Source organism: Anopheles coustani, chromosome 3 (assembly GCF_943734705.1).
Source record: "Anopheles coustani chromosome 3, idAnoCousDA_361_x.2, whole genome shotgun sequence".
Lineage (NCBI taxonomy): Eukaryota > Metazoa > Arthropoda > Insecta > Diptera > Culicidae > Anopheles > Anopheles coustani.
In genome coordinates, this window is record NC_071288.1 from 50699783 (window position 1) to 50716391 (window position 16609).

At 42.5% G+C, this 16609-nt stretch overlaps 2 protein-coding genes across 2 annotated transcripts; both read right to left on the minus strand.

Moving 5' to 3' along the window:
• Positions 1–2336: 2336 nt before the first annotated feature.
• LOC131262514 (prostaglandin E2 receptor EP4 subtype) lies at positions 2337–6253 on the minus strand. The gene is given in 7 exon segments (XM_058264541.1): positions 2337–2588; positions 2661–2929; positions 3019–3202; positions 3281–3497; positions 4792–5125; positions 5984–6151; positions 6241–6253. Coding segments are annotated over 7 exon segments (1437 nt in total).
• A 9046-nt stretch (positions 6254–15299) lies between these two features.
• Positions 15300–16322, minus strand: LOC131272718 (homeobox protein Hox-B4-like). The gene has a single exon (XM_058274552.1). It carries the CDS (start codon positions 16320–16322, stop codon positions 15300–15302), a length of 1023 nt encoding a protein of 340 aa, XP_058130535.1.
• Between the last annotated feature and the right edge of the window lie 287 nt (positions 16323–16609).

The window sequence follows — 16609 nt, forward strand, 5'->3', positions numbered from 1 at the left end:
TTTGTTTGGAATTGGTACGATGTGCGCATCTGTGAGCATCGCTAATACACTAATGAACTGGAAGCATATCAATGATGATCCTCTTTGTAGTACAGAACACCCCCTTTTTCGGCTGTCGTCTACTCCGAAGTTTGATTGGAGCGTGTAGGATCTTAGATCCTGCCCAGAAGACAGCATTTGTTGTGATAATGTGGTAGAGATTTGTAGTAGGCAGGTTATCTTGATCGATCCCTGCATTATAAGCATATACATACAGACAGATACAGATTGATATACCTTCCCTTTTACCATTTCCTGTATGTTCTACAACATACGTATCTAATACAATTGATCTTAAATACAGTAGCTGGACACACTAACTATTCGCAGTATATTTTAATCCGTAATGCAAACTTAGCAAATGAGTTTACCCTGATATGATTCTGATCAATGCCGTTCGATAGGTTAACATTTTACTCTGCAGTATTCAGTCTGTGCTTTAATTGAACTACTTTCCTCAAACCTTCTTCTATAAGCGTATCTTGTTTAAAGCAAGTAAAACATATTTTATAACCTTAGCCGTACTAGTTTGCTCGGAACATACTATTTACGTTTTTATCATTGCTTTCTGCAAAAATGAACTCGCGTAAAAGTTGCATGAGTCTAAAAAGTATCGAAATTATAATAAACTGCTAAGTTGTTAATTACTTAACTGAAAATTTAATTAATAACAAAAAATTCTTTTCCTACCATCGTGCTTAAATGGCTAGATTAAACATGATTTTAAGCAATACGAAAGTTTCTGATTAAGGAAACTGGAAAAAGAATGGTCAAGATTTGGTTATTTGGAAATGTTACTGGTGGCATTAGAACAGCTGAGGAACAACCAGCGACACATTCAAGGGTAATATTATTTGTTTTTATGTAGCAACCAGTAATAAAGTGTTCAAGTATATTATTCGGGAATCGTAGTGATTAAAGGGTCGATTCAAAATGATTCCAACTTCCATAGAATATAACACCGGTCCACCAGTCAGTTGATCAAGTCAGGTTCATTTGAGATCCTTGCATCAAGTCGAGCAGTAACAGTGAAGTTTCCTTTTATTGGTGCTTTGCCACTGATAGTACAAACGATATTCTAACACAGGAGAAATAACATAAAATCCATACCAGGGCAAAGAAGGAGGGACTAGACCGATTGTAGTTCATATTATTCAGTATGTTTAATCTACCAACAGATAATAAATAGCGTAGGTTCAACAAGCGTCTTGTAGTTTGAGCTCGCCAGAAGAGGGCGGGGTGAAGGATCAATCGTGATTGTAAACAACCGTCTTAACCGAATATATCAACCTTCTACTAACTACTAACAAATATAGTCTATTTGAAAAGAGTACGCCACCTGCAATACACATAATCCATTTTGAACTAATAGAGCATGTATCTAGCAAAAGAAAAATTAGTGCACACTTCTTGATGAAAGCAAACACTTTTTACTCCTATAAATTGTTTATCCCGTTTGCAAAGTTTTGCAAAATGCCATCCTGAAGGCGTTGAAATGTGTACGAGTAGGGTATGCGGAAACAACCATCAAACAAAGTTTGGGTTTCCAACGAAACAGTAAGAGACGTAAACGTTAATATGAAACTAAAATGAGAAAGCAGAAGATGCGCATTACATTGATTTGTTTTCTACAAATTTGTTCAGAATAAATAAACAATAACCGTAGTGGTAACACATGTTGCAGTACATGTAGTGGTAACACATGTGGTATTCTAGTGAGAATAATTTTCTGAAATTAAATTTCACGAAATAGGTACCAGTTTACGCTTGTTCCTCTTAATGAGCTTAGTTTAAAAAAATAAAAGTAATTTGGGTCCAGCATGCGTTTTGAAAGGCAGATCAAATTAGGATCAGTGTTTTCGAGCTAGGACACTTAGGACAGTTTTTGAAAGGGACATCTTTAAATTTGATTTCACAACCATTTGTTATTTGTTTTGAATCACTTATGCCGGGAATAAATTGAACCTTTGTTGAAAACAGAGTAATAAACTAGAATAATCAAAAATGTTTTACACTTCATTTTTTTATAACTAAACTATTTTATTTATCAATGTGTATCTATTAGCTAATGCACAGTTTTGATTCTCTTTAATGATAGTTGTTTCTTTTTCAGACCATTTATTACCATGTAAGATGTGAAAGAACTACACCTGCCGCACTTGTGCTTGTGGAGATATCTTATTTATTCTCGACGCATTGAACAAATCAGTCAAACGTTGGTACATCGAGTATAATGCTTGGTTTTTAAAAATGTTTTAATACGAGTACTTTTGTGTCATAAACTGCTCACCGGATCCTCACGGCAGGGGCGATGAGGACGTCGACTTTTGCATTGGTGAAATGGCAGTTTCCACTATGTTGAACTGATTCCGACTAAACACGTACCGTATCATGGTGCGCAGATCGCTGCGTCGGCTGTGCTTCAGCAGCACGTAGATGTACGGATCCAGCATAAAGTGAACCAGTATGAGTATGTCGGACAGGCGAAATATCCAGGATAGTTTGAGCTTCATGGCAGCGCTCAGCTGTTGCAACAAGATGATGGAGATCTGTGGAGGTAGGGAAAAGCTTAAGTGTCGGTTGTTGTTTTTGGGTGTACTGCTAAACCATCTACTAGTTACCATCTGCGGAAGCCAGCAGATCAGAAAGAATACACTGAGAACGGTCATCAGCTTGGCGAACCGAATTTCCTCCGTCGTGGGTTCGTTGAACATGCGCATAATATTGGAGTCGGTGAAACTGGCCGACTTTTGCGTGTGGCGCAACGGACGGTTCATCATTGGCGTCGGTTTAATGGAACCGAACTGACGGCACATCTTCCGGTGCGATTGATACAGCACCTTCCGCACGCTGAGATTGCAAATTACGATTCCAATGCATAGCAGCGTACCTTGAAGCCGTTACAATTAAACAGCGCAAAACGGACGATGTTACTTCGAGCGTGCGAATTTTGAGAGTCCCTTTCGGTTCGCTACTTACCGACGCTGAAAAATAAATACGCGTACGCCACGTCCAACGGGTCCGTCGCATCCTTGTAGCGGACGCAGGTTTTCTTCTGCTCGTCGAAGTAAACGCCGAAGCCAAACAGTGGTAGAAACGTTATGACTGCACCGATGGCCCACAGGATGAAGATCGATTTGCGGATCAGATTATCCGTCACGTACTGCAAAGGAGGATGCCATTAAATAAAAATATCCTAATTCCTTTCGGGCAGGACAGGAACCATTCACGATGTACTTACTTTGTGGTAGAAGAATGGTTTGGCCAGCGCGATGTACCTTTCCAGTGCCATGACGAATGCCACGCAGCCAGAGCTGATACCGAAGACGCGCCAAATCACGCGCAGGACGCAAAAGTGATGCATGTGCGCCATTACCAGACCTTTGGGAAGGTAAAGATGTAAACACATCTGGACAAACATTCCGCACAGCCCAATTAGATCGTTCGTAAGCAAGCATCTATAGAGGTGGCAGAAAGAAAAAAGAATGTATTGTTGTCAGTTGCGATCGTGCGCCAGAATAGATCCCAAATGTATGGGATATAGCCAAACCTATGTTCCTATGTATGGGATATAGCCAACCCTGTTGTTTGAAGTCAAACTTTCCTCCGGTATACCCATATTATTTTAAATTATCGGAAAATTGTTGCTGATAAAGGAATATTTATTGTTCACAATAAAAATAGTATGCGGTTGTGGGCCACTTTTAACAATAGCCAGAGATTGAAAAATATAAAATAAAATGCCCATTGATTTGATGAATTTTAAATTCCTTCTAGTTGGTCTTGTATGCTTTTTGGAGCTGTATGTACAAATCTAAGAAGCTTAAGGAAGCAGTGAAGCCGTTAGAAACAATAATCTTTACCATTGTATTGTATGTCCAAACACTCACTTAAAACACAAAAATCAGGTGTTCACAACCAGGAACATTGGTAAACTGTTAAGGATCAAAAGTTATTAAAAGAGGCACTCTACCAAACCAAAGCCGTTCCCTTATGTTCAAGGGTCAACGCATTTTTAAAGTCTTACATTTTATTCGTCTAGTACATTTGAGTTTTGAATAATTTGTTTCAATGAAACTTGAATTGTTAAATTCAATACCTTTAAAGTAACGTTTTAATACATAACTTTTGCAAAATAAATTATCAATCAATCGCATCCAAAATAATGAAACGACCATTAATCCTTCGCAGTTATTTTTTGCACAATTGACAAACATGAAATCTCAATCGTGTATCGTCAAGGCGTCGATGGTAACAAAACCGACCCCGTAACACTATTTTATGTCCACCGGCATGCGGATTGGCAATAAAACCGTTTATCGTTACGACGATATTGATTTTCCTCTGTCTAATCAACTGCCACAGCTGATATCCCTCGTATCCATGCTAGTCTATCAATCATAGTTATTGGACACATTAGAAAGCAATTAATAGCCCGCCGAGGGGCGATGGCGGAAACGTTTACACGGAAAAGATCTTAGAAGAAAAATCTTATGGCTTTGAGGAAAAATGTTTCAATGGTCAGTTAAAATTGTTAATATCAAATTTGTTGTTATTTTAACCTAACATTTTGATGTTCGTACACTTCGGCACCGAATTCGGTGTGCACAACTTGTGATCTCAGTCGCACCCCAAGCTAGTTGGGGACGTGCACAGAATCGCTAAGCACCGTTTAGGCATGTACGGGAGTCCACTACCCTTACCGGTTGGTTTTTGGTGATTTGTGTTGTGAACCGCAGCTCCAGAACTTACTTGAGCATTAGCGCGTGCTTCGTGTTGCGCACGTTACGCCACAGATGGATGAGGGCAATCAGGTTCCCGACGCAGCCAAAGATGTACGACAGTACCACTATCACCATGCAGGGCGTGGTCAGGGTGATCAGTTTCTGGTGCTGTTCGCCTCCGGTCCCGTTGGTCAGCGCCAGTGCCGCGGCTGCTGCTGCCCCGACGTATTCGGCGAATGTTTCGTTGAAGGCGTCAGCTGCTGCTGCTGTCTTCATTTTGCCGGGCGGAAGAATCTCTGGATCCAAGATCTTGGTTTCGGGATGGTCGTGATGGTCCTGGTCCAGTTTGATCGCTGCGTTCGCTAGGATTTGTTTCGACCGAGCTTTCAAGTCCAGCAGAAGCTTCTACTTCTACCGGATTTAATTTCTACCAGAAACCTTTTTCACTTCGCACGGAAAAATCCATCGGTTTCCATCGGAGCCATTAATTTTCACGAGCTGGATTCAAGAGCTGGATAACTTGCAGTCGCTAGTTTTCCACTACTTTAACTTTATCCAATTCGACCAACCGCAACGGGACCGACCGGTTCGCCCAACTACTATCTCGCGACTGTCTCGAGCATCCGCACGGCGTCGTTACTGAGCCGATACTAATCGCCACTCGGGAAGACGAACGCACCGGGAGCGCGCCAAATGGTCTTCCTGTCCTCGCGAACGGTCGATGATGATGGTCAGGGTTTTGGAGTACAGAAGAGCGCACGGTTTCCCTCCCTAACGTGACAAGGATGAACAAGTCCCGCCAGATCTACCGTACACCCCTCGAGCACCTTGCGTTGCCCCAATCATGGCTGTCGGCGATAAAAAGAATGCTCGCCGGGCAGAAGACAGTGATCGTGGAGTGGAGTCGTTATTGATCGTTTGTATTTAAATTAAATTGTAATGCGATACATTTCGCATCCATCAGCACGCCCCCTTGGCAGGCACTTAGTCTGGTCCGTCAGTTTGTGTTTTGTTTTCATTTTGAACTATTTTTTAACTCGACATATTTGCACTTACGTTATGGCAACATTGGTTTAGGGATTCTTGGGATGTACGACGCCCCACTCCCCCTCCATGAGAATTGTAACAAACACAAATCGGCTCCAGATAAGAATGCACAATTGATACGTTGCCCCGATCCGAATGACCTGCCAAAAGAGGGAAGCACCAGCGGATCCCACCGGTGGAAACGGAAACGGACACCATTGATGGCGAACGGCGGCGCTGTTACTGGAGCGTTTCGCGCCCGGAATGCCGAGAGCTTATACACTCGGCGACGTCGTTTCCTTCGCTTTTGTTTATGTGTAGTGAAACCCCAATATCGGAACGAATGGCGCGAACGCGTGCCACTGCAAAAAATGTTTTTGGTTAGAGAGTTTTTGGGGGGGAGGTTGCTTAGAATTTCCTGTCATGCGCCCGAAGCCTAGTGTTTCGGTACCCGTGTTCACCATTCTGACGCCCATTGATGCGCGCCCAGCAGAGGTGTCGTCTTGCCGTACCCTTTTTCCTTGGAACACGGAACTGTTATGGAACGAAGGCGTATGTTGACAAAGAGCGAATAAACTGCAGACCGGCCGCCTCTTTCCGGAGGATGAGGGGACCATTTTTGACGTCTGACTAGCCAGAAGGGGTCGTTGGGATGCAGCGTAATGGCGGTACGGCACGCTCCGAGGAAGGGCAATTTGTGGAAATTCCGGAATGACCTTGTCGATATTACGTTATAGACATGTCCTGATACTGAAAGAGTAGATAACGAGACAATAATCGTTTGTTTAGCCCATTAAGGAAGTTTTGAAGCGCACACGTAAGAAAAGACGTAGATTTTTGTTTGAAATCTATATTCCATTTTATTGTTATTGTTATCTTGCAGAATTAATCATTTATGAGTCAAATTGTTTGTCTAGTGATTTTGAGGTAATGGTTTTATATTCTATCAAATTAAGACACCTTGCAAAAATATTTACAAACCATGTTCTTATGAAAATTAAATTCTTAAGTAGGTAAGTTGCACTTTCAACTGTAAAACATCATTTACTACTGTTTTTGACATATTTTATCAATGAGTTTATTGGTACATTTGATTGATATGAGGTTATTTGCGATAAAACACGTTAATCTCGTCTATTAGATTATTTATTTTACTTTTACTTTTTCGAACAATACCTTAACACGAGTTAGTTATAAAAAACGACATACTTGTTTTCATGCATACGTGTACAAATTTCTTACATTGTGTTGTTTATAAACTTGGTAAAATTTATCGGTATTGGATTTCACAAAAGTTTATTTAGTGAGATATTGCTTTTGTTCCTTAGTATTATGTTTTAGAAGTATTTTAAAAACATTGAAAATTAAAAGTAGTGTTGTTTTGGTTGAACCTAATCTTGCTTTTGGTGGTAAACCTAATCTTGCTTTTTCGATACTATACAATCTACTTGAGGTCTTCTGGGTTACATAACTGAAACGATGTACTCAAAGTGACTCGCATTCAATTGATCGTGAATCACACTTACTGTTCATCATCAGCTTTCGGCTAAGCAATCATTTATAATTCTTCGAGTGATCAGTTTACCTGTTATTGAGTTTGCACCCAAAACATAGCCTTTGGGAAAATTGTATTGCAACCGAATTCAGGCCCCGTGTGAAAGGATACGATTAACTCTGGGGCTATGAAAATATTTTGGTTTTGTCTGCCCCCGATCCCATTTGTTATCGAAACCCCAAAGGGACGACGGTTTGATCCCATTCTAAAAGCGTCGAAATATAAAATAATGGATGATTCGAAGGCCTGAAAAAAGCAAGAAAATAAAAACACGTGTATTTACATTGTATCACACACCCTCGATCGTGATCGATTGCCGAAAGCTATGGATACACGGGACAAAACGGGGATGTTCGCTCCACAGAAAAAGGAAGGACGTGTAAACAAGTTGCATGCGATGGTGTGCACTGTGCGTTAAGAGGCACAGTAGTTGGCCTGTGAAATGTAAACAACGATCCTTGATTTGGATCTGATCGCTTTGTCGCCTGTTTTTATTTTCTCCGCCTCTCCGCTTGATCCGCCGACGATTCACGATCCCTTTTTTCCGTTACCATTTACTAGTAAGGCCCAGCGTCGCCGGTTATGCAACGTAAACCTTTTTTGTGGAAAATCATCCTAAAGCGACCCGAAAACCCACCGTTCGATCCAGTACGCGAGAGCATGGCAGCCTACAAAATGTGGCGTAACAAATTTAATTTGATATCATTTTATAATTTTAATGAAATTTGTTTGTTGTCTTAATTTCACCGCTAATTGGATTAAGAAGGCCCTTTCTCCTGGCCCGGCGTTTCCTGATGTTTTCGTTGACTACGCTGCAACCCTCATCGGAAGCGTGGTTCCATTCCGGGAATTGCATTTCCGTTGGAATCGGTGAGTTGGCAACTTATCCGACGGTGCGCGCTAGGAACAGAAAAAGGTAAGGCCGGTTCGGCCCAACCCTGGCAGACTCTGCATGTGCTTCTAAATAGCTCCGCTCCGAAGTGTGAACGTAGAATGTAGCGTAACGAACAGCGGACACTCGTAGAGGGCAAGCGTTTTTCCAGTGCCGTACCGTAATAAGGTTTAATTTCGATACGCTGCTTCAGGACCCACGGACGTCGAGTGGGTAAGGTAAGGCCACGAACGGCCGGGGGTGAAAATTACTCTCACAAACATCTTCGAATGGAACGGCTCGAGCGGCCCAGCTGGAAGCGGACAGCCCGGCTAGACGGAACGGCGGCAGGACGCTGTGCCGGAACCAATCGAATCCATGGCCGATCGACCCGGGGGAGCGAGTTCTAGCCGGGAGGCTCTTATGGTGGCAATAAAACCTCGAGTATTTATTGCAGAAAAGGAAGACAGTCAAGCACCGGGGATAGTCCGGGTTAAATGAGGGAAGAAAAATGTCCGGGAGTTTTCCTCGAATTCAAATAGATATTTACCTCGTCAACCTATCAACTGAACAAGAGCCCGATGACGTATCAATTGGTGGTTTGTTACATCACTCCGGACAGGACACTCTTGTAGTGGGCATCTTGAACAAACTACGACGTGCTGTTCTTTGCAAGGGTTCGCTTTCGAACAACGTAAGGGGTTGTAAATCTTAACCAGCTCAGCATGGAAGGAACTTTCGACTAGCTTTTAAGTTACCGGATACGTACCTTGCATGGTCCTGGAGACTGATGCGTCCCATGGTGGCGATCGGTCTTGTTTGGTGCCGCAACAGTTCATTCGATGAAGACTTCAAAAGACTCGTACAACACTACAGCACTTCCTGTTACCGTCCGAACACTATTTGAAGCATATTAGCTTGTCGTTAAAACCCTTCGGGAGTTGGTGCCCTCGGGGTCGTTTTGTAAGTGTATTTACCAGTTTGTGAAATTTTACCTCGGTTTTTCGTTTCTCATAATGTTCTTTTCAGTTTCAGGAAGAAAAGGCAACATTATTTTTAAAAAAATCATAAATAGGAACCACTTTCTTTCAAACGGGTGCTTGGCTGTCAGTCAACCGACCCGTTCCGCGTTGGCGTGGGAGAAACGGATCCTACATGTGATTCGCAGCAGAAAAAAAAACGGTTTAAATAGGAAGGAAGTGCGGATTTGTGTGGTATGTGTCAGTCGTACACGTGGGAATTGAATCTGCAAGGAAGATGTATTGATTGTTGTACTTTCGGCTAACGAGTTTTTGCTTCTGATTTATAAAGTTATTCGCAAACGAACTGAGGATGAGTTCATTATCGAAAGTATACTATCGTAAGAGTTTTAAAATAAGCATATATCACAATTTAATATCAGTAATTAGCATACGCACACAATATGGATTACCTTGCTGTATTTTTTCCATTTATTTCACTTTATTTGTCACTGACAATGTCATGAGACAATATTTTCTCAAATTTCAAGAAATTGGTTCTAAGTTCATGAAAAGCAGTAATTCAAAGAATAAAGTTATATAAAATAGATAATATAAAATGATATTATTTACAACTTTCAAAACGGAATAGAAATAATATGGAAAGGCTTTACTTTATAAGGTGGTTTTGGCGGCTATCAACTAATTTTTTTTTCCTCAAATTTTCCGTAAAAAAACATAAAACGGTTCTCCGCGACCTGGCGAAGCTTCTCCTGCTTCGAATGTATAACTCCAAACATGCGAGGATAAAAATCATCAGAAAACACTGCTCTTATGCAGACTTGCAAGAAATGATAATACACTTTAGATAATGCATTCATTTTGACAAATGAAAAGAAAACTTTGAATCTTCCGGCAACATGTAGCAATGAATTGCATGACATAGCAGATCATTCCATTGACCATCCGGTTATGCGGCAGGTTAAAAATCGCACCAGAACCACCCTGGGTGATAAAGCACTTTTGATTTTTTACTTTTTCATAACGAGGGAAAATTGCACGCCGATTGCGGGAAAAGTTTCAAACAACCTAGTGAACGGCTTTCCCACGCTATCAACGCATAGAAACTTAGCCTCACAGTCTTCCGGGAGATGTTTTACATCACCGATGGCGAATCTTTGGCCGGGTTTGTGAAATAAGCTTCCCGTGGCGAAAATGGTTCTCCGCTTTGCGTGATCCTTCTGCGTCGACTTTTGGCCGTTCCTATTCAAATCCGTGCGCTCGATCGCACTGCGGGTGGTGACAAATTCAAATCCAATAGCGGCAACAGGGAACGGAACACTCCAGAAACACTCCGGGGGGAAGAACGATGGTCGTGCCGCAGAGTCAAGTGAGCCGAGGACTACCGAAAGCCCAGGCCTCTGGCTGCTTGTAGGAGTGGAGGTTTTGTCACCAAGCTCTGCGGGTCATCACCGGTACGGACAGGTCCGCCAACAGGTTAGGCTGACGGTTCGGGAAGAATTTCTCGGTGAGACATATTTTCCGCACGGTATGATGTCGCCGTTTCTAAACCCCGGCAAGGATACCGGCACTGATCGAAGGCCAATTTTGAGTTTGTGAGGTAAAAAGCAGGGAGGAAAAAGGGAATCTCGTTTTCGGCGGAATGCACAACCGTCGTATTCGTCTTCCTTTTGTGGCCCTGGCGAATGGATGAGGTCTCAGAATGGATGAATGGACGGTGTAACAACGGGCCCAGATGAATGGACCGAAGACACTTTTCATGAATGAAGCTTCAATGAGCGCACCAAGGCAAACGGGAAGATAATAAAAGTAAAGGACATGCCACGGCGTGGGTGGAAGGACTACGGTAATGTTTTGTTTCTTTTTCGAAAAACCTACCTGCCTCAATGTAAAAAGGATCAAGGAATTCGGGTTCGGCTGTCGAGCCTTCCATTGTGCTACCGATGGGGAATGGGCAACGAGTCGAGGAGGAATGGGAACGATCGTTGCTATCGAACAATTGAAGGATTCATTGAGAGGAGTTGTAACAAATGCACTGAACGGGATAAAAGATCAAGCACGATCGACTTCATGGATGCACCGGCAGACAGAGTGTCGACGTCGTCTAAAGGTTGACGGAGGGAAAAGGACTCGAGTTGCCGACAAAGAGACAAAGTTAGATCGAAAAAAAGGACACGCCAAACCAGTCCTCCTTCCAATGCGAGCACGCAGCGGTGGTAATGATAATAAATTAACTTCTCCTCGGTAAACCAAACAAAACACAAATTATAACCGAACACTGCGACACATCATCGTGCTCGGCGTGTCCTTTTACTCCGGTGACGTTCGTGTGCTTCTTTTTTATCCCTCGTAAGATGCGTGCCTTCTGGAGGCCATTTTCTCCCTCTCGTGTCTTCTACAACTTAGCGTCAATGAAATCGATTTTTATTGGATTTTTATTCACCCCCAAAGTTCACTTTAATTGAATTTCCAGCCGATGGCCCGATACCGGACGAAGCGATCTTGAAGTGCTACCTAGGGTCAAGGCGATGGCGGAGAGTGGTGTTTGTTTACCTCGTGGACGACTACACAATCGGCGGGTCTTCCGAAAAAGTTCATTGTGCAAACCGTCCTCCGTTCGGACACGCCGCGACTGACCACCGCAAGGCGCAAGACGTTCGCGCGGGCGAATGGCCGCTTGATGATTAATCGATTCGGTGCGGAGTTTTCCTTTCCACCGCGATCGATCGGTTCGGTTTGGTGTCCGCTGGTGGATTAGTTTTCCTATCTTTCCTTTTTTTGATTATCTATTGGTATTTGTGCATTGTCGTGGTCGTTGATTTGTGGTTTGTTGACACAATATAGCAAGGATGGAAAGAGGGGGTCAAAAATGGGAGCATAAGTTTGGGTTACTACGTTATCGGCGATGTTTATTTTTTTCGACCGTTTTGAACGTCATCCGTTGTCCTTGTGCCATCCTCTTGTGTTGTTTGTTTAGGAATGGTTTTGCGGTTGTAAAATGAACCACAAACCTCACTTCGTCTCGGCGACTTGAAAACACCTAATTCTCGACGGCAACCGATGATTAATGAGCATATAAATAGCTCCGTGCTAAAAGCCTCCAAAGAAACTAGGCCGGTTGTAGTAGAAAATAAAATTAGTTGAAAACTTAAATACTTGGAATTTTAGAAACTTTTCTCGTTCAAATATAAATTTTATAATAAAATGAGTTTTATTCAAATTACAAATCCAAGCGATTGAACAAAAATAATTTCAATAACTGAGATTAAAGAAATATAAAATACACATTTAGAATTTAAATGACTACTGCACCCATTAAAACGTTTATATTTATTTAAAGGAAAGGTGAATGAAAAATGATGTTAGTTTATTTCTTTTAGCACGCAATCCCTCTCAAGCCAAGGACAATTAGACGACACTAGTAATGGAGCTAATAAACCATGTCAGGAAACAGACATTCCAAGGGAGAACCTTCAAACAGCGAAGGACAATAAGAAATAAGCATTATGCATCGCGCATTCATGATAGGATGTACGGTAAAATAAACGTTGCATTGATGCAGGCCTCGTAGTAAGTTTGTGTTTAGGACAGTTATTGTGTTAGTACTTTTTAGGATAAACAGTTCTATCTTTTCAAAGGACCACACAGTGCGACGAGGTCAAGAGACGACAGGTCTCCGTTCGAATCTCCAGGGAAAGGAAAAGGACACGATTAATCTTTTCCGCAATGCCACGTGTTACAGGTTCATTTCCGAAGTGTGTTCGATCGTTTCCGGTTATCCTAGCTGTTCAATTTTTTTTTGTCGAATTTCTATTGACAAGTTTATGGAGGGTAACCGCTTAAAAATCGCACTTCAGCTAAAGGTGCACTTGGTTGGGCAGTTAATGCTCTCCTAATCCTGATCCTGAGAGCGAGTAAGCGGCTTAATGGAGAAACCGAAGAGAAGCGGGTGGGTGGATACTGGAATGGCTTCATTCTTTGCCTGTGTCAACATCACGGACAGTTGCCACTATATAGAAACCGATGTAATCCGGCCAGTGACCGTACAGAGGCCGTGATCCTCAGCCAGGTTCGAAGATCCCGAACAGCGAAAGACACATGTCTTGTGACCTCACCACACCGAGCCCGATCCTTGAGGGCTGCTCATTTAGGCGCATGACTGCGCCTGCTTGCTTGACCTGCGTTCAATGGTTCCGCTTTTCTTCTTCCGGCCCCGGGGAGGATCCCTTCCTTCCGTCTTGGTTAACCGATGCCGGTCGGCTATTCGCCCACATAATTGATCCTTTCCGAAAAGTGGCCCTCATCATACATGTCATACTTGAAAACTGTTCGATGGGATCGGGACGGCCTGGCGTGTGGGTAGTTTTGGTTCAAAAGAAATTTCATTATCACCCGGTCCAGCTTTCGAATAGGCTGTTCGATTCTTGTTCATCCTGTATTTCCTCTTGTCACTGTTTGCAATCAGCGAGAGAAAGTGCATGGAACGGAAAAACGAATTTGCAATCTCATTAGCCTGGACAGGATGTAGTAATGAGAAAACACGATCCTTATTGACTTTCATTCGGTCGGGAGCACATGCCTGCTACACTTCCGTTTTGGACCGGAACGGCTCCGTATGGAAAAGTGCAAACAACAATTTAAGCAAATGCTAGAGGATCGTTCGTCGGACTGAACCGGCACAATGTGATGACGAGCGTGAAAATTGTAAATTGCTTTCATTTCTTCCGTACGGCTGGTTTTCCCACCTTTGGAAAAATCATTTCCGTTTCCTCCTCGACAACCTACAGATTGAGCTGTGGGTATGGTAGCTATAAGATTTTAGAAAATGTTATTAGGATATACATCAACGATTTTTTTCATTAATTTGTACAAAAAGATACTCCTCAAAGAGAGCAGAAAATAATGTCTTTTTTCATACCTCTGCTATGAATAAAATTTCAAGGATGATTTGCAAAATGTGCAAGGCAATAAAACGCGCATCGAATTTGTGTTACCCGCCTGAAAGATGGCTTTATTTTTTCTATCGAATGGAAAGCGATCAGCAAATGTTAGTCTGTAGATGTGACCGTCTTTTCCAATAATTTTTTTTAATTTTATTAGTTAAAGAATGTTCATTTCAAGTGTGTCATATGTTTTAAAGAATTGTCTTTCTCATTGTTTTGTTAATAAAATTTAATTCAACTTTTTCCATCACATTTTAAAATAAAAGAGATTCAACCCCGGTGGTTATTTCTGCTTCGGATATGTGATTAATAATCTATCAATATTGATAAAAAATTCTTCATATTATAGGCATACAATCTAGACAATTTATATTTGATGAGCTCCAGTGGATCTTGTGCAGCTTACTATTGTTTGAAAGAAACATGATTAAAATTCCAAATATGAATCAACTTTTGTGAAGTTATTATGTCTTGAATTTATTTTACTGTTTAAGATTACGATTTTTTTCCATAATGTGACATCGGGTTCTTTGAAGCAGTACTTTGAAACAACTATGTTACTGTGCAATGAAATTTCATGTTGTAAAAATATTAATACAACTACTTACGTTAATTTTTTTGCTATCATTTATTTATGTCTATAGAAAAACTTTACATTTATTCCATTTATTCTTTCAAAATAAAGTTGCAGCATGATTTCTCCATATTTTATATCAATTTGCTCACGATTAACACGATCATTCGAGTAATAAAGCGTTTTAATAAATTTGCAAATATATTTTTTACGGATTTCTTGTTTGTATGACAAAACCCACTCTCAATCACTCTCGTGGAACAAATGTAAGAAAAATAGCAAAAAAAAACATTGCTATTCGAAAAGAATCATCTTTTGAGATAGTTTTTTCATTTTTGATTGGTATTTATAATGTTACTAAGTACATGAAAACTCTCTCTTATGTGATATAAATTTGTTAGTTATGTAGATATCAAATGAAAGATAAGATTTTATGATTTTAATTTTATGTCATTTATTTTACAATTGTTTATTATGTCTTAGCATCGTAGGATAGAGGAAAACATTCGCCGTATCTCATTCGTTATGTACAATATGATCACTGGATATGGACGGAGCGTCCAGTTGTCGATTGTTGGCGACTTTCGTTAGTGGTGGTAGGCTTTGCTAAAGTCCCACGCTTGATCCTGCTGGCGTCCGACGGGAGAACTGGATCCGGTCGGATTCTGAGGAGAGCGTGGTTGGTCGGCTTCCGAGTCCGATCCAGTCGCCCCACCACAACTCGATCCCCGGCAACAACAGTGCTGCCCATGTTGATGCTCCTTGGGCGATGACGCACCATCTCCCACTCCAGCACCGCCGGACAATTCCGAACCGAACGGAGCATCACCCTTCTTGCGCTTGACGCGTCGGTTCTGGAACCAAATCTTGACCTGCTTCTCGGATAGTCGCAGCCGGGTGGCGATCTCGATGCGGCGCAGCCGGGTCAGGTACATGTTGCCGGCGAATTCGCGCTCCAGCTCCAACAACTGTGTGCTGGTGAAGGCCGTCCGAATGCGCTTGCTCGATAGTTCATCGTCGATGGCGTAGGTCTGGCACGGTTCCCCGAGTGGAGTAGGTGAAGGTGTCGTCGAAGGAATCGCTGCCGACGGTAGGTTTGGCTGGAGAGTTGAACTGGTGGTAGGTTCTGGCTTGACGAGAGCAGCCGACTTTCTACTGATGGCGCTCGCTAACGGTGCCGAGGTAGTGTAGGGGGCGAAGCGTTCCGGGGTCTTCTCACTGCGGTACAGCTTCCGGTAGTAGTCCTCCTTGGGGGAAAGCTTCGGCGGTGACACATCGGTCGGTTGGTAGAGCTTGGGTGACAGCTCGTGTTTCACATCCGAGTGCCAGAAGGGAACCACCGGCGGGGTGGTGGGTGTGTGGGGAAGGTTGTGCGAGTAGAATGGCTGCGGATGTTGTTGAAGCAACTGTTGCTGTTGCTGCTGCTGCTGCTGTTGTTGTTGCAATCCAAGCGAGAACAGATAGCTTCCAACGTAACACGCCGAGTACGGGATGGAAGCTGCCGGCGGCGAAACGGGTAACTGGGTGAAGGGTCCCACGAAGGGGAAAGCCTTTTTCACCGGCGCTGGCTTATCACTGATTAACGAATCCACTAGAAACGATCGAGACATTGTCGTAATTTTCTTCCTTTTCACGTTCACTAAGCCGTAGGCACTTGGGGAAAGATCACAGAAAGTTCGGTTGTTTTTCTTCTGCTCGTTCAAGAAACTTTTCAATCCAAAACACGGTATGGTGAGGTTGGCTAGGCTTCACAACGACTTCACTTCTCTAGCTCAAATCTCTGTCTGACGAGCGTCTTGCCCAGTGGGAAGGGTATTTATAGGTCCGATGGACCGGTATCCTTTTTCCCCCCTCTCTACCCGTCTAAGAAATACTGACAAAAATCAGTCCTCCGATT

What these genes read in the sequence shown, in the direction of transcription:
- LOC131272718 (XM_058274552.1), bottom strand. Translation starts at nt 16,322, where the DNA reads ATGTCTCGATCGTTTCTAGTGGATTCGTTAATCAGTGATAAGCCAGCG.